We start from the raw sequence: 26,184 nt of genomic DNA, 5'->3' as shown, positions 1-26,184 counted from the left end.
CCCTATTTTTGGAGTGGCTCAGAGGCAATAGGTTCAGTTGACTCCCTGTTGCAGGACAACAATAACAAATGCTGAATGGCAGTAATACTATAAGTCAAGGCTGTCCCATGTACAAGCAGCACAGAAGGAAGGGTGTAAGACTTTCATTGGAAAAGCGGCAGCAAGTCTTTTGTTCTAAGCAGCAGTAAGTGATCAGCTGCAGCCTTCTGCCGTGGATGGTAACTATTTGCATTGTGGATTTGACAGCAACACTTAACATGCGGTTCAGCAATAGAGAAGGGACACTCAGTAAGGATAACACAGTCACTATTCAGCTGTTTGAAACACCCTCCCATTAAAAAAAAAAACAAAACCATTTTACAAAAAAATACAATAAAAATAGTTGCTACTTTTGTAGCAGAATTCAGGCTGTGAGTTACCTAGACACCATGAGGGTTTTGAGGGTTTTACTTAAAATAATTGGAATGACTTGACCTCTTTCCTCCTTGCAAGTCCAGGGTCAGACACCCATTGCTGCAAAAATAGAATCAATATCCATGTTCTCAGTAGCTTCATTCCACACAGGGCCACAACTTCCTTCCCACAGCAGCTGCTTAGGCGTCCCAGCTGTGCTTAGTTCGACAGAGGCTGTATCAGCATTGGAACGTCCTTCCCGACTCAGAGGCCCATCCTGGTAAGCTGGGAGGATAAGTGAGGCACTGTTCTCGCAGCCCCCAAATAGCTCAGAAGGATTTTGCCGAACAGTCTTCAGAGCTCTCTTCAAGCGCACAGATGATTTGATCCTCCTTCGACAGAACCATATCCCAAGGTACCGCTTTGGCCAGCACACATTTTGTGACCCGTATAGGAGGTATTTACGGACAGATGTTTTGACACAGCATAGTTTTTTCTTCAAGCTTAAGGGGAGGAAGGTGCAGAAAACATAACTTTATCAGCTGCTAAAGTGTCATTTCATTTGGAGTTTGGAGAGATTTGGTTATTAGCCTTCTCTACCATTTTCCTTGTCATACCAAGGAAATACAACAGCACCTTGTACCATTGTAGCCAGAACGTTATGAAGAAAGACAGCACCCTTCGCATCGTATAATCATTACCATTAAACATGCACATGACTTAAGGTGCATTTTCATCCTCCTTCTGAATGGTTTATGCCTTTGTTAGCCTTTTAAATCCTTTCAGAAATGACTGAAGCTAAACACAGTGTTCACATCAGACCATCCAGTGACCTGAACTAGTGATCCCATTTGAATTTAAAGAGAGTGGGTTAGACCACTGTGTTTCTCTACACTAGCAAACTACTTAATATTAAAATGTAAAGTGTCAGATCCAGAAACCCCGTACCCATGCAAAATTACCTGCATCCTTGAGCCTCCACGTGGTGCAGCCGGTTGCTTTTCAACAACTTGTTACGCAGAAAATAAGCTTCCGACTTGAATTTGTTACCTTTGCACCACAAAATAGCTTTTCTGAGTGCCTCTGACAGTTCCCCAAACGACTTAGCTGTTTGGACCATCTGTACAAGAGCTCCAGTATGCTGCAATTTTCCTATACGAGAGGAAAGCAATGTTGACTTTGCTTTGGAAGGTGTTGATGCAACACTTATACCCTGAAACAAACAAACAATAACAGAAATAGTTAGTCTTTTAAAAACATGACACAGCTGATCCTCTGTGCTGGAGAGGAGCAGAGCACTGAGGTTTTTTGTGAGAACATTCCTTATTTCCTAAGGAGAAAGTGGAAGAGCAGTGTTGTTTTGTGGAATACAAAAAGAGGTGGCAAATCATAAGAATTTGTATTCCTGTCTACTACTGACTTGCTCTCTGGTCATTTCATTTGACATACCAACAAATGCTCAAATTCGTAAGCAGAAATTAGGAGTGATTTTTAGTGCAAAGCTTCCACGCCAACTTAGGTTGTTAGACAAGCAAAAATATAGCACGGAAAGGGGACATTTTCCATTAGGGTTATCATGTTTTGAATGTTAGGGTCTTTAAAGTTTAAAAAAAAAAAGAAGGGTAAAATGGTGCCATACAAACCTGTTGTGTTAGAGGTCTGGATGGTTTAAGTAAGCTCTTCACATCAAACACCAGGTGCTTCCCTACAAAGAGACAGGAGGGTTCCTATTATGAAATAAAGACAGCTCTCACACAGAGACGCCGCAATGCTTTGCCCTGCTGAGCTCTCAGATCTCCTGCTGTCTCAGCAGGCTCACACCTGTACTCAACATTTCCAGGCAAACTCAAGGGGGCTACGCTCACCTCACAGGGCAGCTGGCAAAGGATGAAGAGGATGCAGAGATTTACAAACGGCTGCAAAGGAGAACTTCATGGGTAAAAGCTTCACACAAACACTTGGATGCCTGCAGTCACTGGCCGTAGCCCTGACTGCAGGAGAAGACATGGGCACAGCCCGGAACCAACAAGCACAGGATACTTGCATCCTGTATTTGCAACCTTATCTACTCTTGTATGGACTGCAAACAGCGCTCTTAGCTTCCCTCACTATCTTGGACCCCATCTATACAAAGGCAGAAAAATACATGACTATTAACAGGTCCTATACACTGCATTCATTACCTGCTTCTCTTCAGGCTGTATCATGTTTAGGAAAACCAAACGAAAAGCCTCACAATACTAAAATTATCCACAGCTCTATAAAGGCAAGGGTACATGCAATGTTCACCTCCTCTTCCAAGGCCAGGAGAGGGGAGTTTGTACTAGAACCGCACTCTGTGGATAGTAGAAGTGCTTGGCTCTGTTGGACAGAAGCTGCAGTCTCTGTGATGTCAGGAAACAGTAGCACTGTGGCGCAAGGCCTTACCTCTGCTGGCCCTGGTCACCAGAACTGGCTCTCCAATGTCCCCAGGGCATGGGATGCTAGAGTTTTTCACAGCACTTGTGCAGGTTGTAAAATTTCTCTTTTTTCCTGCTTCTGACACTGCCTCTCGCGTGGTCGGGAAGAGCTTCTTCAGCCAGCTGGTAGGTTTTTTTGTTGTAAGCAGTCTAACCTTTTGCTTCTTCACCTCAGAAGAAACATTCACTCCAAGAAAGTCACTGATATCAGAAGGGAAGGTAAACCCCTTGATATAAGGCATCTGTTGGGTCTCAGATACCAGATGAAGTGATGTTGACAATCTGCCATACAAGGAAATGAGGCTCTGCAATACACACCTGTACTGAATCCTGAAGAGAGAAGACAGACAGGTATAGAGTCTCCTCTAGTAAAACCATGTGCTCACTGAATAACTACCTTCAGCTCAAGCACAAGAGCTGATGGAAGAGATTCCAAGCTGCTCTTTCCCCATTCCCCCTCAATACAAGCTTATCTTTTTACACTCTATCACCATGCTTTCCTTAATGTCAATCAAAGCTTTAAGGAACTGTTCAAGATCAGAGCACAGGGGTGACTTGACTAGTAAATCCTTCATCAGGAGCCCCTCCACTTCCCTAGAGCTTTGTGGCGTGCCATACCTGGCATTCAGCAGGTTCCCAGGTCACATCCAAATCATTTAACAAAGAGGTCTTCCCCCAAAAGCAACCTGTACCAACTCAGGACAACGGTACTAGCACTGATGCCGTACAATCACCTAGTCTACATTTACTGGGAAGACAGATTCCTTGTTCCAAAGAACATTTTACTAAGTTCTACACAATGCTTTTACTCCTTCAGCTACAGACAGCAGTTACTTTCTTGGTGTTCCTCTGCCATACTGAGAGAGACTAGAACAATGATTTCACTGGAAAACTCAGCAGTATTATACAACAACTTTATCCCAGCCTTTCCTTTTCAGCATGAGGCAGGACTTAATGCTTGCTGCACAGAGTACCTGATGTTTGTGGCAGGCTGGCTTTAACACTGTGATTTTTATTAGTGCTACATAAAGTTTGCTATGAACCAAGAACAGCCTTCCAAAACAGCATGTAAGAAGTCTCTCTCCACTTACACAATTCTTCAGGTGCTAGAATCGAGTCCAAAAGTATGGAGGGACATCCCCCCTCCTCCTCCTCCCAACTGAATAAAGCTCAGTCAGCAACAAGGCCTAATTACAAGCTGTTCTCCCTGACAGGCACGTCAAACAGACAGACAACAAACAAGGCAGACTTTTGAATACACAGACCGTAGCCGGCTCAACAACCCTGAAGCCACAGTGTTCAAAAGTATGAATTCTCCCGAGCAGAGATGTTGAACGGACAAGCTGAAGATTAGACTAGTTAAGGATAAAAAATAAACAGCATGTAATGAGACTTGCTGAACACACCAACTAGAGGCAATTCACAAGGGAATATTCTAGATAATTTGGGAGATGAGCATCCAAACTTTGGGTTGCTCAAGGCCAGAACAGCAGTCAGCCAACAGCCTAAGGTTCCTACATAATAACTTGAAAATAAGATGTTTGTCTATCAAAGAAACTCACAAGTTGCAAATATGAATTACACAGTTGAGTCTATCAGCAACACGGGGCCTACAGCAGACCTAGTTTTGGTCTCGTAAGGTGCTGCTGGTGAACTGTAAGAATGTGTTCATGGTGAAAAAAAGGATACAGAAAAGCTTTACAGCAACAGTCCAGTAGACGCAGTATGAGTTTGCAACCTCCCAACACCTTCAGAGCCACTGTTTCCAGTGTAGGCTGGCTGGGAACTAAGCACTCTGCATAGGCTTGGGGTGTATTTTTCCTGTGTTGATACAAGGATAAGGAGATGGTTATGATCTAGCATTTGCCCTCTTTAGCTCTGCAGACAAACTTAATTAATATATCCTGTGTAATGCGATCATGACACTTACTTGGGAATCAGTCCTGCCAGAGTTTCAATGCAGCCCACCAAATTCATTTTCCATAGGCGCTTCAAGCATTGCTCTACCTAGAAAAAAAGAAAACTCCTTTGACTGGTATTTTGAGAGATGGGAGTGCCTTGGTCTAAGAACTGTCACTATATTAAGTGACACCTTCCCCTTATCAGTTTAACACCACAAATTGCAGGTTTGCATAATGGAATGTTCAGTTTGTTCCTGTATCTGCACTATGATGAAAAAGATCCCTTTATCACACTACTGTGAACATGGAATTAAGTGAAGAGCTGGAGCGGACCATTGTTAATGGGTGCTGCATAGTTCCTCCTGCAGTGTACAAGGGCTTGTGGTATTAGCTTTCAAGAATGAAAACACATAAACAAATCACGAGGGTCACATAAACAAATCACAAGGGTAAGAACAATTCCTCTTCTATTTCAAAACAGTTATTTGAAGATACTGACAATCCCTTTACTGGAAAACTGGTAAGGAGTTCGCTTTTCATCTTAAGCTGGAAATGCCTAATAGAGTAGCCTAGGATTATTCTTTCCCCCTCCCATTATTACAATTAATTGAAAATCAAATCCCCGTAGTACTCATATATTCAAAGGTATGTGATTATGCCTACTTCAGGTCTTACCGTGAGTGTTAGACACCGAGCCTTGGTTCCCCAAGGCTGGAAAGCACAAATTGCACTGGCTGCGCACACCCAGCAAACCCCCTGAATTAAACCACCAGGAGCCTTACAGATGACAAAAATGCAGCTGCTCCAAAATACTTTTCGCGCCATGCCCCAGGCACACCGCTGCCCTTCTGGCACTGGTGACCAGCCGCCGGCAACCTGCCCACCAGCCGAGGCCGCTCCTCACCTGCTGCAGGGCCAGGTACGGCCGGTGCCGGAGCAGCCTGTTGTGGTACACGTTGAGCACGGCCCGCAGGAGGCGTCTCTCGGCGGCCAGGCCCGTCCCCGACAGCCGCTTCCCGGCCCTGTCGCACTGCCGCCGCAGCGCCGGCAGCCACCTCACTGCAGGCGGAAGACACTGCCTCAGCGCCCGCCGACACCGCCCCGACGCCCCCCCCCCCCCCCCGCGGTCCCACCTCCCGCGGCCGGCAGACACACACCCACCGACCCACCGACCGCCGCAAACCAGCGTCCCGCACGGCGCCTTGGCGCGCCCTACAACGCCTCCCAGCCCTCCCCGGGTCCGCGCGCCCCGGCCTAGCACCCCCGCCGGGGACCTGCAGGGTGTTTGGCCGCCAGGGCCACCGTCGCGCTGCTGGCGGGCCACGGCACGTCCAGCCTGTTCCACGCCGCCTCAGGCGCCGCCATCTTCCCTGGTATAGGGGCGGCGCTGCGCAAGAGCAGGAGGGAGGCCCAACGCGGGCGCGACCATGTTAGTGGGCCGGGGGGGGAGAGGGGGTAACGCGGGCCGGACCAAGTCACCCGGAGGGGGGGTGCCGGGTCGCTCCGAGCGGCAGCGCCGCAGCCGGGCAGGACCGGTGGCGGCGGGCAGGTGGCGCGGGGGCTGCTCGCCCTGGTGTCCTCAATGCCTGGGTGCCGCCACCCCGTCCCCGCACAGCTGACCGCGGCCGCTGCTGAGTGCCCGCAACCCCAGATCCGCGGGAGGGAAGCCCCCGGGCTTCTCCCGTCCCCCGTGGGCGCGGGGAGCTCCGGGCCGCCCGCCTGGCAGGACCGAGCGGAGGGGCACAGCGCGGCCCCTCAGGAGGGAGTGAGAAGGCCCCGCTCGGCGGCTCGGCCAAGCACCGGGGCTGGGTAGAGGCCATGGGGCAGCCGTGATCCCCCCGCGGCTGTGTGAAGTGCGCTGCCTGTGGGCACCCACCGCACGGCCCGGTGACGCCGAGGCAGGGCAGCCTGCACGCCTCTCCGAGGCCCGGGGCCTGGCTCTGACACGCCGCGTTCCCTAAATGTCATAAGTGAGAAGGGAAACAAATATAAATTGAGTGCTATTCACACTTTTAAAAGTTCCTCAGCATCTGCCTCTGGAGCTCGGGCTGTTTGGAGCCAGCGCAGCAGCAGCTGAAGGTCCCCGTGATGCGCTGCAGCAGCAACAGAGTTCTTCAGGGGACAGCCCCGTCACAAGCTGTGTGACTGTCCCCTCCCATCACACACACAGGGAGCCCAAAGTGCAAAAAAATCTGGGTAACTTCACACCAGCAGCAATTCCTACTGGCTTTTTGAACACGGGCAGGCCTTGCTGCCCTCACCCTGGGTGCCCGCCCGGCTGCCCGGCCCCAGCCCCAGCTGCTGGGGTGGGCTGTGGCAGGACCAAAGGGACGAGGACAGGCAGGAGCGGGGCCTGTGGCAGATGCAGGTGCCCCATGGAGTTGATCACTGTGATATATTAGTGTGCCCAGAATGGCAGCCCATCAAATGGATTGCATTTTTGTCGTCTTCTGTGAGTTCTTCTCCCCTGAGTATAAGACATCATTTCCTGCCTCCATCCCTCTCTGCCTGAAATTGAACATACTTTTTTCTTACCCGCCAACATTGGTATTCCCATTAATATATTTGTTAGAAACAATGGAGTTAAATTGACCGTGAATTTTGTACGCTCTTATCTCTTTAGATTCCTTTTTGTCGTATAGTTTCTGTTTTCTTTCAAGGAGTCTCATACAAATGCAGGTTAAAGTGGTGTCCCTTTAAAAAGACAGAGCAAAATTGGCATTAATGATTGCACCTGTAGGGAAGAGAGGCGTGAGAGCAAACCAGGAGGCAGAACTGATAAAAGGCTGCTATGAATGCTTGCCTGTCCTGGGTAGGAGGGTGTTAAGCTTCCTAGGCTAAGAGTGGAGATGAGATGAGAGGTGAAGGTGAAAATGAAAATGGAGTCTCCACAGTGTGAGCAGAGGATCATAAAGGTCTCTCTAGCCGAGATTCTGAGGTGTTTTGAACATCCTATAAGCGAGGAGCAAGCCTGGGCTATCTGCTTTCAGTGTTGCCGTAAAATGGATCAGCTGGCTATGGGGCTGTACCCACCACTCCATTCTGTGTTCATAAAAGGTCCTGGAAGCATCTTTATCCATGCTGATGGTACTGCTTCTTTCAAGGTTTACCACAAGTCTGGTAAGAGCATAGGTAGCTGTGGATGGCAAGGGCTGTTCCTATACCAGGCTGAAAATGGGGACAAAGTGGGGATTTTTTTTTTTTCCTGCCTTCCCCCCTCCTCCCCCATGTGTTATCACAAGGCTATGCTGCTGCCTGTACTTCATTGGAAAGGACTGTAGATGAGTGGTAATACAGATGTGCGGCCTACTAATTTTTCTAATAATGCTCTAGTGAGTCATTTGAGTCTAGGGAATAGCTGGGATGAAAATTTGTTACTACTTATGTTATTTGCAATAAAAAGTCTGAGGCTTTGTTATATGTCCTGCTCTGTTCATCTTTCAACGTATGGTTCCTTTGTTATAGTAACTCTCACAACTTATCTATGATTGACAGTTTCCCTTTTTGTCACTATGCGTAGCCAGCAAGTGGCAACAAGCTTTGTCTTATGTACTGCGTAGTCACACTGCTGAAGAGGTCAATGCTAGGCTGACTCTTCAGGGACAAGAGCAGGTAATAAAGAATGAAGACAAAGATCCGGTGCCTTCCTTATAGTTAGATATATTTTAGCAAGCAAAAACAGTACCCAGCAGCAGTTAGTTTGGGGCTAATGCTCACAATAAGAGTATACTTTGTTGCTTTCTAGGAATCTCCAAACATAGGCCTACTTTCCCTAGGTGGGACTGACCTGAGTCAGAGGGGTTTGTTTCCTTATTATCAAGAATTCTTCCTGTTTCTCTCTCTTGACAGTGATTTTAAAAGCTGTTTATCAATGCCTATGTAGTTATCTTTCTCCCTATCCCCTCTTTTTTTCCCCTTTTCAGATGTTGGCAGCATTCAGCAGTCAGAAGACAAGGTAAGCCTCCGTCTTCATCTTCATATGTGTGCAGATATAATCCTGCTGTAGCAAAAGGCCAGCTCAGGAGGTGCAGATGTCTTTGGAAACTATCCAGGTGCTTAAATTTGCTGTTCGCTGTGAGAGTGACTCTCTCCACTGCATTCTGGAAAATGAAACAAAATGCTCAGGCTGAACTCAAACAGTGGGACTGGGAAACAACGTGCACAGATGCTGCCTACTGTGGAATAGCCCACAGTCTTTTTGTCTTAATAACAGGTAACTTAGAGGTGCTAGATAAGGCCATCTTAAAACTTAGGGAGTATCTCAGACTACATGATGAGTGTCTAGCTGCCTTTTGGGCCCTCTGCATCCTGAGAGATGCGCTCAGCCCTGAGGGGTAGTGGGAGGTACATGTACGGCTGGGAAGTGAGAGCTTTGAAGTTCTCCACGACACTTTGTGCTGCACTGCTTCCTTGGTCTCTGTCTGCAGCTGCTGGAGTACTTGGGAGTGGTGATCTATGAAGCCTTGGACTGGGGAATCGACAGCCAAGTGGAGCGAGAACTGAGTGATCCTTTGGAGAAACTGCTGTGCCTCATGTTGAAACTGGATGATGAGGCAACGAAACCAGCAGTAACCCTGCAGGATGTTATCAAGGTTTCCTTCTTCCCACTTAGTAAATAGAGCAGATTTAGAGGAGTTGATGGAACAATGCTGTGAACCAAAGGGCAAGACCATTTCCGGTAAAAAGCTGGGTAGCTTGTTGGAGGACGTAGAGGGACCACTTGGCTTTCTCATGAGAGGGAAAAGGCCAACTTATCTTAGTTATGTGCAAGTGCCTGTGGAAAAGAATTAAGAAGGAAGACTGAACATGGCTCTCACAGCTGTGTCTACAAAGTCCTTCTGTACATAGTCTCCAAATTGGATATTAGTTTCTGCAAGAGCTGGGATTTGAATGTCTCAACTCAAACAGATATTTTCCTCTCAACCATAATTGAAAGGTATGAGATACTTTTCATGTCTCAGTCTGATCAGGACAGGGGAAAAGAACAGGAAAAGTGACTGCACCTGCTGTGTTTTATTGTGCTTTGTCCGTACAGGAGGCTTCCCCTTCCAGGTACTTATTTCAAAGCACACCTTATGGAAAACAAGATATATAAATTACACAGCTACTTACATTATTATACATATAAGATTGGACATCTTGCTGCTTTGTTCCTCTGCATCTGCAATAGAAACAAAAAAGTGATAGAAAGAGGTTGTGAGGAAGATGTTTTTTAACCGTGGACTGAGAAAACTGAATCTTGCTTTACTCCATTAGTATTTGTTTTTTTTCATTTCAAGATCTCTTTTAAATGGCTGTACTTCTTTCAGGCCTGTGAGGAGCACTTGTCCAGGCCCTCTGAGGCTACCAGCCATTATGAAGTGACCTGTAGGAGTCTGTTTACTGAATATATGGAACTTCAGAAGCTTGTTACCATTATTCAGACCTCCAAAGAGGTACATTTGGTATCACCCCTTAACTGCTATTCCTTCTGCCTTCACACACTTGCCTAGTTCTGAATTAACCTTATTGCACTAGAAATGGACTACCTAGCTGAAGGTCTGTTTTCACAATGTGAAAGGATACTGTCTTTGCACCATATTAGTACCTTTTGAAATTGTGAATATTTGGGGCTTCTAGGCTTTTCAGATTAACATTAGTCATTTATACTGGATAGATAGGAAATCACTGAACAGTGCAAGGTAATGACCTCATGTGCTTGCTTCTCAGAGTCTGAGAAAAATGGATGTGGAAGATTTGTTAGAAAATCCCCCTCAGAAGAAGGAAAAACACTGGGTAAGTGATTTAATCCCTTCATTATGGGGGGTTGGGGTTTTTTGTCTGCTTTGGCTCTCTGAGGCTTTCCATTGACTCTTCTATGAACACAAAACTTCTTAGGTTGTTCAAGAGCTTAACTACTTAAAGACTTGTCTGTAAAACAAATTGGAGAGTGAACTTGAAGTTAAACTATTTCACGTGTTAACCTCATGGGGACATTCTACACAGAGTGTCTTTCTGGTTCAACTTAAGCCACTTCTAAAAATGAAGTTGGAGGCAGTCTTTGGAATAAGTATCCAAAAGTAGGCTGTTTCTTCCTGCGAATGAGCCCCGAACTCCAGCTTTTGGCAGGAACTGACACCTGCCAAAGGCAATCTGTTCCTTTCTTGTAGCTGGACTGAAAACTCCTGGAAAACTCTTCTGTTGGTGGTAGTACTAGAGTGGACTAGTTCACTCTTATGTGGGTTCTGTGCTGGTTCAGGGCTGGAGGGGACTGAAGGCCAGTAGCTCTGTCCATCTTTGTAGTTGTGCAGCTCCAGCAGCTCAAACAAAGGGGTGAAAGAGGGTGAGGTTGGGCATGTAGCTCCTACCTTCTGATTGCTGCCTTTCTTGTCCTTCCTTTCTGTTCTTCCATAGATCTTGGAGTGTGTGTTTAGGGCAGAGAAAGCAACTTTTTTCTTTTCAAGGCCTACACAGTCAGGGCTCAATCAGAAACAAATAGCTCTTGTGGCTGGAGCTCTGCCCAGCATAAACAAATGCACTGTAGTCTGGAGTCTGTGGAGACAAACGGCAAGCCCCGAGAGACTTGTGGACTCGCTCCCTTTGTCTAAATAGCACTTGCTTTGAAGCATGCTCAAACTATTCGTATGAAAATGTTTGTGAAATGTGTGTTTGGGCATATTCTCAATTTTGTGATCTATTAAAATAAACTGGCAAGCTATCTCAAACCACAAACTCATCAACTGCTATAGCTCTTTTCTGCAGGGAATACATGAATAAATACATGGGCTTTGCCGTGTGGCCTGAAGGCCAGTGTATTTGGCCTCTGCTCCTTCAGGAGACATGAATTCCAAAAGCAGGATATCTGTTGCAAATCCTCTGCCTCTAGTTTCCAAGTCCCTAAGCACCAGTTGATTGCATTGCTCTGACAAACTCTTGAGTTTAAAATAAGCAGGATGCCAACTTCACTGGGATCCTACAGATTAGAGCTGATGCCTTGAGTGGTGCCAAGCAGCCAATGCTCTCTATGGACCGTAACTTTTCATGTGGACTGCTACAAAACAGGCCTTCTGCAACACAGACCACAGCCTGATGGCATGCAGAGTTGTACAGTTTCAGCAGAGATTATCTGTACATGTCACCAGACAATCTTCACCTTGAAATCTAAGGAGTGAGACCTCTTAGAGCACAGCTGTCTTACTACTCATCTGTTGAACTGAATGCAATGGTTTTGGAGTGTTGTAGCATCTTGTGTTGTATTACACAGGTGTAGGAAGTTTATGCAGAATTTGACAACACATGGGATAGCCCAATTAGTGATCCAGTCAGTAGGGAAAGAAAAGTATGAGTGATAATGATGTCACCTACATATGAAAAAGTGTTTTGTGTGTACAACTTGCTCTGAAATGGCCAGCTGAAGGCAATTCTTATCCTGAAAGTAATGTGGCAATGTTACAGTACAGAATTTTCTTTTCAGCTCATATCATTCAGTCAAGTTCTGTCATCATGTGAAATACAACTCTAGAAAGTACAAATGGCTTGGGATAAGCTATTTCAAAGGTCTCTAATACTGACCAGTTTGCCCAGATACTTTTGTGTGTACTCCTACACAATAAATGTAGCCCAGGAGATAGTATGTGGTTACTCTCTGACAGTTCTAGTTTTCCGAAGTTGAGGTATGACTGTACCAAAGCCATGCTAAAACAATTCAACAAAAAAATCTGTCTCCTTGAAGGCAGCCATCTGATATTATACCAAGATATCCGATGGGATAAGTTGAGAGAACATGCTTCATACTCTAAGTGGAAAAGGAAGAGGAGTCTAAGTCAGAAGCTTTGTTCTGAGGCAGTTTTCAAAAATGTTTTGCTTCCTTTTCTCTGTTTATAATACAATCACTTGTTCTTACTCAATTTGCCTTTGGGATCTAGATAAGCTGTTGACTTAGCACTTCCATTACAATGTTGTCTAAACATGGTATTGAGTTGATTATTTTTTTTTCCTGTCTTTAACTTCTGTTGGGTTATACTGCATGCCTGAGCATCCTCAGATATTAATACAGGAACAGGATGAGCAGATGTCAGAGTTATCAGCTTGTGTCTCCAGGCTGAAACTGCTAATGTATGCTGCTGTGAAGGTCAAAGTATAAGATCCCTTTCTCCTTGTCTTCATCTCTTGTCTGTGGGCCTTTCAACCCTGAGGTTCTGAAAGTTCAGAGGGTTTTAATGGTAAGATTTGGGATTTCATTCCCAGTGTCTCCTAGGGTCCAATAATATGAAAAAAAACTCTGGCACCTGGAGCTCTTGCAGGAAGTAGGTATACAAGAAAATGGGTCTAGCTACCTGGCAGCAGGAGATGTGTTTTGCTGAAGTACATTCATAAAGTTAATGACAAAATTTGGGAATGAACCTGGCAAGCCAGCTCCCAGATCCCTCATTATAAATTAACTTCTGCAAAGAGAAGCAATTCTCTGATTTGGTACTGTGCCCTGATCTGCAAGTGAGTTGAAGGGGGTGTTAAGTACACACTTCTGTCTTTCTGAGAATCTTCAGTTGCTAAGTGTGCCCTATTATATAGAGGGAGGGAATGCTGTTTTGTGCATTTTAGCCAGCTGTTGATTTGTCCCTCACTGCTTTCTTCAAGGCATCCCTGTGGCCCAACGTCATCCGTGAACTGCAGAATGGTGTAAAGCTGCGCAAGGTCACTGAGCAACCACAGCATCACATGCCTCCAAAAGAAAGTATCCGCTCTCCCTATGAATTACTTCTGGATGATATTCAGCACAAGAGGTACACCCTTCAGAAGGTGAGTGACTAGAGTCAATGGACAACTCTGAATCCACCTGTTCCACCTCATTTCTAAGCAATTATTTCTTGAGACATCTTATCCAAAAGCTTGTCTTTTTCAAAGGTACTTCCAAGTCCAGAAGTGTCTGGGTTTCCCTCTCAGCTGCAGCTCAACATTAGATCACCCTGTTTGTCCACCAGAGCGCTTCATTGCCAGTGACATTTTTAATTCAGGAGTGGCAACACTTTCATGAAGCTGGATGGTAAACAATTTCTCCCTCCAGGGGTCAGCCACTCCCTTCCCTGGAGCAATTACGCTGTCTTGCGCACAAGAGTTTCATGAATCAGTCCCTGGCCTGGTTATGCTTTTGACCTTGCACACTTGTGTCTTCTCAAGCTGCTTGAGCCGAGCTGTGCCTGGCATCTCTTACTAGTTTCCTTGCCTTCCTGGATGTTACGGGATGTGTGCAAGTGCAAAAGCACTTCTGAGCAAGTTCTTTGCTCAGCCTCAGGCAGAGGCCTCTAGGCAGTGTACATGAGCTACTGCAGGAGTTTAGTCGGGGTAAAAAAAGCTGAGCCCTTTCCAGGGGCAGCTGCTGTGCTGACTTAGGTGGTAGGGACTTCCAGCAATGCGGACGGTTGGTGAAGATGACCAGATACAAAAATGTCTAGGGTGCCTCTAAAGGCTCGTGATGCTGTTCACTTGCTGCAGCTTGAGCTGGGAATGATGAGCAGATCTAAAACATTGGCATCAGGGTTTGTGGCATTGGCGTGCTTTGCAAACAGACGTCTTGGCAGAAGATGAGACACAACTCTACTTGTAATAAAGAGCGGTATTTTAAAAAGTGAAAACTTTGCATACCACACCAGACATCAGCCTTTCTTCTCCTTGTTGGTGCTGCTAGAGTGCAGGGGGGTTAAAAGCCTCAGCTAAACCATGCACCTCTATAAAACCCCAGCTCTTGCTTTTCTTGACTGTGGCTCCAGCCTTCAGATAAGGCTGTGACATTTCTCTGGAGATGATATCTTGACCGATATATACATGAACAGTAGTGGAAAGGAGACAATACATCATAACTACTTGTGTTCCTGGCAACGTACTGTGTATCAACACACTGTGCAGTACAGAACCGTAACTCAAGGTGGCAGGATGAACTGGGTCTTGATTTTGTTTTCTTTTTTTTTTAATATTTTTTTTTTCCTGTGGTCAACAAGAAGCACAAACATGTTTGAAGATTATTAGTCATAAATACTAGAAGAAAGCATACAGTGCTACTGCCCGGGTCTTTGTGAAGGCTCTTAAAGGAGGATTTCCCCATCTGCAAAGCTATTTTAAAGCTTCTTTAGCAAACAGTGGTCTAATTTGCAAATGAATGAAAGCACAGCTAGTGTGGGAAGCTGTAGTGTTGTTCTACCTGCACTCCCAAGTGTTCTGAAGTTGTACACACAGGGAAAGTAAATGGCATAGCCTCAAAGTAAGAAGTGAAAAAGGCAGCTAGACATGCGTGTGCAACTTGTCTTTTTGTCAGTTCTCCCCTATGCAGCAAGGACAGGGCTTGATAAGGGAGACAGCCTACCTTACAAGAGTACCTGCCTTGGAATTCCATCTTGCTATTGTTCCTAGTTTACGTAGGGCTGTAAGCCAGTCTCTGGGACTCTAGCTTATGCATATAGCTGCCTGTTGCTACAGTTTTTGTTACAGTCTTGTTAACCCATTCAGTTACTCTCTTTGCTGGAGCTGAGTTCGCACTGACAAATGTGATGTGACCATGGTGCTTGTCAGGATCACTACTGACATTAAAATCTGAGTACAATGTTTTCCAGTGGCTCCTCAGAGCAGTTAATGAGCTGCTGGGGCTAGACGGCTGTATGCCTCTTGTGCAGGCCCCAAAGGGCTATGCAGTGCTTCTTATTGCCTCTACCAAAACCCCACAAAAGTAAACCTCATCATTCTACACTTCCCAACTCAGTTTTGTTATTCCTTCCCTGTCTCCCCGATTCCCAAATCCTGACTTAAGTCATTCACTGGGCTGCTGAATGGGAGGGTGTACCAGGAGTAGAGAAAGAACTATTGCTTAAGCATCGTTTCTGCTCTTTCAGGTGATCATCAAGCAAAAACATAGGATGCCCAAAATTGATGTAGCTGCTCCCAAGCCTCATCTAAAACCTGTAGGTGACCTGGTGCTGCATTTAGTGATAGCAAAACAAGATGATTCTGGAGTTGACAAGACAGTTTCTAGGAATATAGAGCTAATGTCTTAGCTACTGGTTTGGATTTGGGAGGGGGATATATTAACCATACAGACCCTCCTGCTGAAACATGGTGTTAGGCAAATGGGGGGTGACATGTTCATAGGATAAAGATGATCAGTCTCCCTACTTCCTCTGCTACTTCTTCCATTTGGAACGTTTTGTGTCCTGAAAGTACTCCTGAAGTTCTTGGTTTCAAATTTGAGAGATGCTAAAGTATTCTGCTATGCACTGTCTAAAGGTTCTGTCATGTGTCTCTTGTGTGCAAGGCCCAGTGCCCTCTTGAGTGAGAGGCACTTGTAAAACAGTGCCATTGCTAAAGGAGTAGTTCTGTCACCATTGGTCTCCTCACTGGCTCTTTCTGGTGCTATGCTTTGCCTGCAGGTGCTGGAGAGGAAGCTGAAAGAGTGTGTGCCATGGGAAGCTATCTGGCATGAACAGCTCATGGCAGAAATAAAACAACCACAGAAGCTTCGGTCATCAGCAGCAAGGGAAAATGGAAGCACACCCAAAGGTACCTGCTACAAAGTGACCTCTCAAGCATCCAAGTGAAGTCAGCATTGAATAAAAATAATGGGTGGCTTTTGAAATGAAAGCCCACTTTTCTGTAGCATGTATAATGCAAGGGAGGTGGGAACGCAAATTCTGTGTTGATAGAGGTGGTATGGCAGAATAGCTTTTTCTAGAAAATCTGTTTGTGGCTTATTAAGACTCAAAAGATGTCTCAGCTTACTCATTTGTGGGGTTTTTTTTAGGGGTGTTCAAATTTGTCAACTAAGTGAGAGAACAGGATTTTGACCATCACCTAAAATTAAAAGATTATGTAACTATCAGGACAAATTCTAGCCAAATATCAAATAATGATGTGTGGCTATAAAATCTGTCATTTTCTTGTCACAGCACAGTATATTATCTTGTCTATGTTTTTTGTTCCCCCCTCTCCCCTGCAGAAATGCTTGTGACACCAAATATTGCCTTGAAATCTCCAAGTGATAGTTTCTTAACTCTCCAAGATGCCAGTACTGAGTTTAAAATTGTCAACACTACAACACAGCAGCTGGGACCAGGAGTTCAGGTAAGGCTTTAAATGAAACAACTCTGGAGAGCCACAGGTACTTCAGACGTTAGGTCTGTACACACATGTAGCCTGGAACATCAGGTTCAAATCCTAATGTGGGCAATCTTGTCTCTCAAAAGTGAATGAATGTGGAATTATTAGGTTCACTGAAGTCCTTTCCTCTACAGAAGCTCATACCATATTTAGACACTTCTTTTTGTGGCATGACTGCAGCCTGCTCTGGTGTCTTAAAACTAGATCCTGCAGAAGTTTTACTATGCATGGGAGTTTGGCCAATATGGGCCAGAACTATTCTCACTGTTACCTCACAACGAGGCCTTTGATGCTAGATGTACTGATGTATTTGCATTTCACATGGTATGTGAGCTTGTGGAAGGAAAACTTCATGGTTTATTTTCAGGAAGCAACTTTACTGGTGAATTCCCACTCCTCTGCCTGTGGAGCAATTTCGGAAGCACCATTTTTCGATAAACCACAATACGTAGTCTTAGGGTTCTTTAACTCCTGGCTTGATTGGGAAAAGCTTGACTGCTTGGTTCTGGGATTCAGTGTGAGCATATTCAGAAATTCTGTGGAACAGAACTTAAGCCCTAACACATCATGTCTAGCACAGATGCGCTGGCATACAAACAGGAATCTGTTTTCTGTAAACATTTCTGTCTGAAATGCAGTTGCTTAACTGAGGAAAACGGATATGAATTAATAAAAGCAGAAAATCTTTGCTATATTTGCACAAGTCTGGTCTACTTGTAGGAATGCTCAGCATTTGAGAACCCTGTGGTTGATGTATTACTGCTAAACTAGAAGGACCTTTGTATGGAGACTAATATAATCAAATTTTGTTTTCTACTTCTCTAGAGAAGCTAGAAACAATGCTGTTGAGATACAGCATTGGGTTTGAGTTGGGTTAGTGGGGCACAGTCTCTTGAACTGTTCTCCAATGTTGCTACATGTGAGCTGGAGCCAAGAAAATGGTTCCAATGCACTCAGAGTTGTATAGGGAGGATTTTGTGAAGTTGGTTCCTGAACAGATGAAACTTTGGGACTAGTATCTACATTGAACTTCTCTGAGAGAGAGAGAACAGATAAATCTGAGATTTCACCATCTTGGTTGGAGCTTCCTGGTTGCAGGGGGAATTAACTTGCTATTACCTCTTGGAATATAAAGTTGCTAGATGTACCACGTTGATTTCTCTTTCTGCTCCACTTTTGGCTAAGCCTTGAACGTTTCTGGTCAGTCCTGGGTATCCTGAGTTTTGGTTAGCAGCAGCACTTCTGAGGAGGTGGGCTTGGCGTCTCTTGTATGTAGCTTAAGAACATCCTGTCCTCTGGTCTACAGGAAACCACTGCCAAGCTGCCTTCCAGCACCTGGCTTGCCTCAGACAGGCCATCAGTAGTATCCTGCAACAGCACAGGTCAGTGTTCTTCTAGCTGCACACCTAAACCAGGTGACAAAGTACAATCAGTGGCCTGCTGGGTTCCCAGAGCCTTAGGTTGGGCTCACTGGCATACTTTCTCTCTGATCACCTGAAGACACTTTACAGGAGAAGCTTCAACACTAAGTAATTAGTCTGGGGATGTGCCCTTAGAAAACCATTCCTCAGAAGTTGACTGAAGCTTGTATAGCTCCTGCAGCTTCAAAACAATGATAGCATGTCCCCAAAGGCCTAACTGGAATTCACAGTAAAAGCTAAATGAGTGTTTTGAGTGTTCAAGTAGAAAGTGCGCCACTTGATTTTATTAAACTGAATGGTGCTAATGAAGCCTCATCACTGCCTACTGACAAGCATAATTACTGTAACCTCTGCTTTTTGTGATCTGAGCTGGTGGGGGTAGAAGGGGAGAGATGTAAGCCTTGCTATCTTCAGAAGGCAGTGTAGAGCTCTTGAGCATTCAGCTTTTGGGGTGAATAGTTAAAAGCTGCCACCTGGCTTTCTGCACCCTAAAACTCTCTCTTCCTATCCAGGTCTTGCTGCAAATTGCACATGTCCTCCCATGAGTGCACCCACACTAGGAGAGAATAAACCTAGTGGTTTCCTGAATGCTGGCCAACAGCAACTACCTCCTTACAGAGGAAGGTCCAAATCTTTAGAGAGAGATCTTCAAAGCAAGGAACTTGTAAGTCCAGCATGTCAGCTAGCAAGCCTGGTCTGATATATCTGGTAATGACCGGAGCTTGCACCTTGATCTTTGTGCAAGCAGTAAGCATGTTCTGTGGTTTTTATCTTAGGTCATATTGTATACTGATCTTAAGTTGGGATATTATTGTCTCCTTGGAGACGGTTTAAGAGAAGATTGGATGCTGTAGTGTCCTTGTGGAGGCTTCCCAGTTTGATATGAAATGAAGTCGTTCTTCATATAAGAAAAGAAAAATATCACTGCATTACTTGAAAGTGTCTGTGGAGGCTTCCTCAAGCAGAGTGTAGCTGGCAGTGGGACTGTCCTGCTTTCTCCATCTCCCCTCATTCTTTCTGGATTCTGAGAAGTTCACAAACATCCTTTAAGCTGCAGTAAAGGGAACAAGTGGTTGACAAAATGTAGATAGCACAGCATCAGTAACTTCGAAATGTATGCAGTACTGAAGTCATCAGGCTCTGAATGACTGTTGTGGGAACAATGCTGGGTTTTGTGTGCTTCTGTCCAACCTTCTGAATCATGGCCTTGCTCTGTTCTGCCCTGATGAGGTGTGCTGTGCCCTTGCCTCCTCCTTTCCTTTTGCATCCCTCCCTGCCCCACCCCCGGCAAGTCTCTAAACTAACCATAACTCTCTGTGACCTCTTTGTTCAACAGTGTGGTGGGGGATGCAGGTGGGTTGGGCTCCCAACCTGGGGATAAAAGCACTGTTGTCTCTCCTAGTCAACCAACAGACCATAGCTACCATTTGTGTGGGGCCACTGGGTCTTGGGAAAGAGAAGGCAAGAGAGCCTTGTGCAGTGGAAAGGGATCCTGTACCTAGGAGGGGCCAGGGTGCCCTCTGTGCTGTGGTCTGTACCAAAGGGTAGAATTCCCCAGAGATTGGCTCTGGAGATGATGTTAACTACTGTGATGACCAAGGGACTTGCTTCCCTAATGAGGTGTCAGGAAGCTGCTTGAAAACTATATAAACCACTAAAAGCCTTGTAGTAGTTTCTCTGCTAGTATTGTCAAAGAGTCAATTGATACTCCCCATCACTGGCAAAACTGAGTTTTGGGAAGAAATAGTCCTGAGCCTTTTGGGATTCAGTTTTGAGGATGACCTCACCAAATACCTGCTTCCTTCAGCTTTCTCTGATGCTTAACTTTCTATAGGACTGTCCCTTTCCTACCAAGTGGCCATCACCAACCATTGCTGAGCTGATTGGAACCAGATATGCAATGATGGTGCTGGAAGGGCAAGGCTTCTTCCAAGGAGGTAGTGATGGTGTCTTTTCAAGAGCAAAGGTATGTTTTCTCTCCTTCTCTTTTGTGCTGTCTTTGCCATTTCAAAAGCTGGCTGGCTTCATGGCCCTCAGTGCTGAACTGCTGAGGTGTTATCTTCCTCAGCTTGCCCTGTTCATACAGCTGGTCTGAGTCTGGCCCTAGGCTGTAGAAATCTTTTGATACTTGTGTGGTGATGGCTTCTAATCAAGCTTAAGCTGTGTAAATTGCCTAGAAAGTAATCCAGCCTTTGCTTGATACTTCTTGTCTGTTATTTTATTTTCACTCTAGGAGAGCTGACTGCCATGACTGTTGGCCAGCTCTGAAATCACAAAGTAATTGGGATTTGGTACTGCTAAACAGTGAAGCAAAGGCTCTTAACTCAGGCTCCCACACCTGAGTTGTGCTGACTCAAACCACCTTGCTAAATTGATGCAAAGATCAGGGAGATGAGGGGGACAGGGAATGACCTGCAGCACAGGACTATTGGCTGTCCATTCTGTTTAACTGCTGGCTTATTCACTGAGTCTCCCCTTTAGAGGGGCTGTTTCAACTTCTAAAGCAGATGTTGTGAGTACAAGCCCTTTGCAACACAGATGTGAGGAAGTCCAGGCTACTTGGCTTAAGGGGTCAGCTTCTTGCCTTTGCTTATTTAGCAGTATAGACAGAGACAAAGGGTTGTGCTAGCAGAGCTATGCTACTTCCACAATCTGTCTGATGCTCCTGAGATTGAACCCTTGTTTTCTTCTCGCCTTACTTACCAACCCTGCTTTAATTTGCCTGCTCTCTGCTGTTTCTAAAATGGCTCTCCTACCCTCTTTGTGTTCTTGCTGCTCGAGTTGTTTTAGCTTTCTCAAGCTCTACTTCTCAAGATAATATCAATTCTGACTGCCAGCTGTGTATGAATGTGTTCTTTTTTAAAAAGTTCAAGCGACTCATCAGCTTCCTTATGACTCATTTTTTGCTTCAGGATTGGATTCAAATTTTCCCTGACTTAATCTCTTTGGGATTGCTGCAGTCTACCTCAAAGAATGTTTCTCTTCTTCCCTCTCTCTTAACTAGCTACTGTTACACTCTTGCACAATATAGCTATTGTTTGCTCAAGAGCCTTTTTTTAAACTCCTGTTGTCTGGCAGCTGCCCCAAACCTCTGCATCATAAAAACACTGGCCTACAAGTAAGACTTTTTTTTGCCTTTTTAGCTTTTAATTCATGTGTCTTTGCTATCCTTTATTCGACCTCTGTTATTGTATGTGGATCTAAAGCCTTTAGAAGGTTGGTTTATGTGCTTGGTCTTTGGCAGGCAGTGGATACTGTTGGTACAAAGATATTTCCCATTGGCATTCACAAGTAACTTTCCTTTCCACAGATCTGTTTCAGCTGCCGTAAGCAGATGTTTCTTAAGTGGCCTTACAGCTGTTACCTCTGCAGCAGGTGAGCTGGTACGAAAGGACTGAATGAGAAAGGAGAAAAGAGTCAAAGAACAGTACTGACAATACTCAGTATTCAAACAGTTGCAGCAGTGCATAGGAACAGGTTGTTGAGTCCTTCAGTTTTGCCTTACTGCACACAAACCAGGCTGAAGTGTCTACAGCTGCAGAGGATGTGGAAAAATTTGCCTCTGAAGTGGTATCTCAATTTTAACTCTTAGTATTAAGCTAGCAATAACCAAATTTACTGTGCAAGTATTAGATTCAGTTTGTCTCAGAGATGACTCTGCATTTTGCTCTAAAGGTTGGATTTAACTTCAGTCAGGGGCTTGAATAGGTTCTGGGAGAGGCTCTTCACCAGAATCTTCTGTTGAGGACTGGAAAAGTGAACTCCAGACCCTGTGACTGGCAAAGGAGCTAGATCTACTTGTATCCACTTATTTGTCAGAGGTTTTCTGTTCATGGGAGAGGAAAAGAGTTACTTCAGGCTCAGTAAGGCTCACTTAAATCTGTTTGAAGCAGTGGTGAAGCACTGAATTGATTACAAGCAACAAGTAAACAACCACTGGGAATTGAGTAACTGTCTGGTGGTAGTGCTGGGTGAAAAGTAATGGACATTGGCAGATAAAGCCCTCAAGCTATGGATGTTGACACATTTCAGATGATCTAAACTAGCATAAATAAGAGGGCTAGCAAACTGAATAGGGGAGTTGTAAGCTTGCTCACTTTGCTATCAAGTGATTTTGCCACAATCACAAATTAAGACTTACTTCACACTTAGCTGCAATATTGGTATCTGCTGAGCTTTAATCAAATGATAATACTGGGAACTTTTTTCTCTTAGTGTTGTCTGCTGTGACTGCTGCATCAAGGCAAGTCTAGACTTTACAATAGCGTATGGGTTTTTTTTTTACATTTTGTGTAAAAATGTACTTTTTCTTTTTACATTTTCTCACGCAGTCATAGGAAGCTTTCCTTCACCCCACTGATACCTCAGATCTTCCCTCTAGCTTGTTTCTAAGAAAATAGAAGAGGGAGTATTACAAGGTGCAAAAGCAGCCAGGGTGCCACAGACCTCTCTTGTCATACTCAGCTAAAACAACTCTGGTTCCTCTTTTTTTCATCCTGTAGAAAGTGGTTGGGATTACTCTGTGCTCTATTTATACAAGGATCGGGAAGTTCAATGCATTAATGTCTATCTTCTAAGTGCACCAATGAATCAATTGCATGCCATGCAAATTTTCCTGCTAAGGAGGAGGATGTGTTTCCCTGAGAACTCAGGTGACTTGTGTTGTGATTCTAGATGTCGATGCCCTTCAGAATATGTGTACATCTCCCACTTCACTTCTTAAAACTTTTGAGACTCTCCAGAGAGGAGGACCCTGCTACTCAAGAGCAGAAGAGCTCAGAGTTGCTGCATGAAATAGAGCACTGGGAGTGTTTTGGGTAAGCTGGGACTGGGATGTTCTGTTTTTACCTTGAAGGATGTTACCAGTTACTTGCATATGCAAGTCTACAAACATGCAGAAAACAGTATGTAGTATTATGCTGGTCAGCTGAATGTTATGCTGAATGACTGGTTTAGCCACTGGTCTAACTAGTCTACAGTTCTCTGGAAGTATTGTGGATTTTAGATGACCAAAAGTGAGGACGTGTAGGTGCTCTGAAATCCATTTTGCTTTTTAGCTATTGGGTTCTGAGATGGATTCAGAAATTTCCATATTAGCCCAGACATAGAAGGTTCCCTGTGACAGCTTCATTTATATGAGAATTTCCAGACCCCATTATATTCTATCCCCAACAGCTGGGAGTCTGTCACTACAACACGGGAGTAGCCCCTTTATACCTAGAAATAAAATATGCTAATGGTCTCGGGTATAATTGATTGAAGAATAATGCCACAAATGGTTTATCAGTCCCTCCACACACCTGGAGACACCCTTTCCTTTTTGTCCCCAGAAAGGGAACTATTTCAAAAAGAGTTCTGGGTGGAAAAGACAGGCCTTGTGAGTATAAGTGCAATATCTAGGACTTGAAACATACATTATCTGTTCTCTTCTTTCCAAATCAGTTATACATTCCACTGGGGGAATAGGTATCTTTTATCTCCGAAACCATTATTTAATGTAGCCAAAATAAAGTCACAGCAGTTTCTGGTTCAAAGGCTTGTAATTCAGTTGCCAAAAATCAGGGGCAGTGTTCACTACTGAAGTTAACTGTGTAGGCCAGTGGTTTGGTCTGTCTTATAATGCAGGTGCTGCAGAAGAGGTCTGAGTGACTGCATTACTGCCGTACTTCAGGATGGCAAAAAATAAAAGTAATCCTACAGATAAGGATGCGGCCGTAACTTTGGATCAACCACAGATATCCATTAGCCCTGTGGCTGACATGCTGTCAATAGAGAGAAGGTGTCAGTAAGTGAAGCTGTTCTAGTGCTTAGTAGCTTTCCTAAGCAGACCTGACTGCTCTGAACCCATGCATTTGGCTGAATCACTTACCAGTGTTGGATCATGTGTGGGGAAAGGGTGGAAGAGCCTCCACCTTATAACAGAAACCTGGGTCAGCTTTCCTGCTTTTCTTTTTTCCTCTCCCATTCCAGTGTACCTGTTATTTTGGAACCCCATTGCCTAGCACAGCCTCTGTGCTGTTACACAGGGACCATGGCAGACTGGCTGACTGCAGACATCTGCATGCAATGTGAGCAGTATCTGTTGAACATGGCTTCCAGTCAACAGCAGAGCATCCCTCTCAGGAGAATTTCCTGGCCTTGAACCAAACTGGAATGAGTCTACCATACATTTCTCCTGTCACTTGTTCTGTACCTGAAATAAATGAAACAGCTTTATGCACCTACAAAGACCTATAAAGGCCTGAATAAAAGACCTCCCTGCTGGTTAGTCTAAGCAGGAAGCACAGTTAGTATTTATGTATTGTGAAGTATTATCAAGCATTGTGGTTTTTAGAACTGTTTTAATTCTTGTATGCGTCTTTGGGAAAAATAAATGTTGAAGCACTATCAGGCCTCTAGCACTTCCTCCTTTGTACCTGCAGTTGTCATTGTTCTGTGGCACTGTTTGAATTCATTGCTGAGCAGACTTCACCCTGTGTAATGAGTACAGGAAACTTTTAACCTAAAACCTCTGTTCCTGAGTGGCTTGGAAAGTGGCACTCTCAGACATGTGATCACGTCATGGTGCATTTTGTGAACACGTCTTCCTGATAACTCACTAAAAGCACTTAAAATTTACAGGTCTGATGCATATAACACTGTAGCGATGGCTGTCAGAGAGCCTGCTCTGTCTGATTGCTTAGGAAGCTAGCTCTTGACTTGTTTTTCATCTGTGCATAATCCATGCTTTGCCACCAGAGCTCTCTGGTACATGTCACGAAAGTACCTAGTATATCTCAATGCCATCATGGCCTGCAGGGCAGGTAGTTGTTCTCAGAGATTCTTGCTCTTTGTGTTGCCCTAAAGCTTTGCCTGAAGCTAAACTGGACTATTACAACCTATGACATTCTAGAAAGATAAAAAATGTTCTTGGTAAATTCTTTGTATGGTTAAAACCAAAAATTGGATATTTCATAGTTTCTCCCCAGGAATTGCCTGTATGGAAGGGGTGTATGTGCTCTAATGGAGTTCTCCCTGGTGTGTTTAGCAGGGCTTGGATAGACAGCACTGAATGATACAAAGGACTTGTAGTTGGAATGAGTCATGCTGAAGAAAATAATGGCTGGGAAGGGCTAGTTCTTCTCAATAGAGGAGAAGGGAAGAAAGACATGTTTAAGCTGAGCCCCAAGGTCTGCATCCAAACTGCCGGAAGGGTCAATACCTCCAGCTGACTTGTGCTGGCCTAACTCTGCTTCCTCCAAACTGCCTGTCTGCAAGCTGAAGCCTACCTGCAGGTTCGGGCAAGCTCTGCAAGTATATGAATGTGGGGAAGCTGGAGCTTGTGCTTCCTTTTGGAGTAAGTTCAAGTGTTCCTCTTCCTTCAGTCAATTAGGAGGGGTGCGGCCTGCCTGCCCAGGTCCTCTCCTGCATGTGTGAATTGCTGGTGCTGCTGGGAGGCACATCCATATCAGGCCAGGTGGGCTCTTTGCAGGCTGCAGGGAATGGCAGGCAAGCCACAGCTGTGCTTGCTGGCAAGATGGGTACAGCGTGGGGCCGGGGGCATGAGGTGCTCTTGGATGCTTGTTAAGTGAGGTAGTTTAGATAGAGGTAGAAATGAGCTGAGATCAGCCTGTTTTGATTAATGTGCAAGCCCAAAATGTTTCTCAGAGCCTGGGTGCAGTGGTATGGAGAGAAGGTGTCTGTATGGCACTGAGGTAGGCTTCAATTTACGTGGAGAGCAAAGGCAGTCCTCTCTACCATACTGGTTGTGTTGGCCCCTGAGTGGGCTAGTAAAACCTCTCTACCCTGCACAGGAGTGACATCTAGTCCTTCAACTCTGGCGTGCAACTGTTGCTCCTGACCATGGCAGGTCATAAAAGCTTGTGGGGGCAGGCTTACTAGAAATGTACA

The 26,184-nt window shown here is 45.0% G+C and overlaps 2 protein-coding genes across 2 annotated transcripts; one reads left to right on the top strand and one right to left on the bottom strand.

The window, feature by feature from the left end:
- Window positions 1-289: 289 nt before the first annotated feature.
- Window positions 290-6,118, bottom strand: RMP64 (ribonuclease MRP subunit p64; the record flags this gene model as incomplete). The annotated part of the gene is made up of 9 exons (XM_082498740.1): window positions 290-896; window positions 1,356-1,606; window positions 2,037-2,098; window positions 2,821-3,182; window positions 4,118-4,195; window positions 4,542-4,673; window positions 4,783-4,859; window positions 5,658-5,812; window positions 6,028-6,118. 9 exons carry the CDS (start codon window positions 6,116-6,118, stop codon window positions 500-502), a joined length of 1,605 nt encoding a protein of 534 aa, XP_082354866.1. The 3' UTR covers window positions 290-499.
- Window positions 6,119-7,626: 1,508 nt separating this feature from the next.
- Window positions 7,627-24,436, top strand: LOC309674515 (protein spire homolog 1-like; the record flags this gene model as incomplete). The annotated part of the gene is made up of 16 exons (XM_082486579.1): window positions 7,627-7,873; window positions 8,677-8,708; window positions 9,181-9,345; window positions 10,063-10,188; window positions 10,463-10,528; window positions 13,370-13,531; window positions 15,613-15,681; window positions 16,147-16,276; window positions 16,713-16,837; window positions 18,180-18,255; window positions 18,807-18,958; window positions 20,129-20,260; window positions 21,605-21,669; window positions 22,510-22,537; window positions 22,969-23,111; window positions 24,265-24,436. The coding sequence occupies 16 exons, from the start codon at window positions 7,627-7,629 to the stop codon at window positions 24,434-24,436; spliced, it is 1,890 nt and encodes a 629-aa protein (XP_082342705.1).
- Window positions 24,437-26,184: the final 1,748 nt, after the last annotated feature.

The sequence above is a fragment of the Vanellus vanellus genome, assembly GCF_965231255.1.
Source record: "Vanellus vanellus genome assembly, chromosome: 1".
Classification (NCBI taxonomy): Eukaryota; Metazoa; Chordata; class Aves; order Charadriiformes; family Charadriidae; genus Vanellus; species Vanellus vanellus.
Note: the sequence above shows the minus strand (reverse complement) of the source record. Positions and strands in the feature narration are given on the sequence as shown.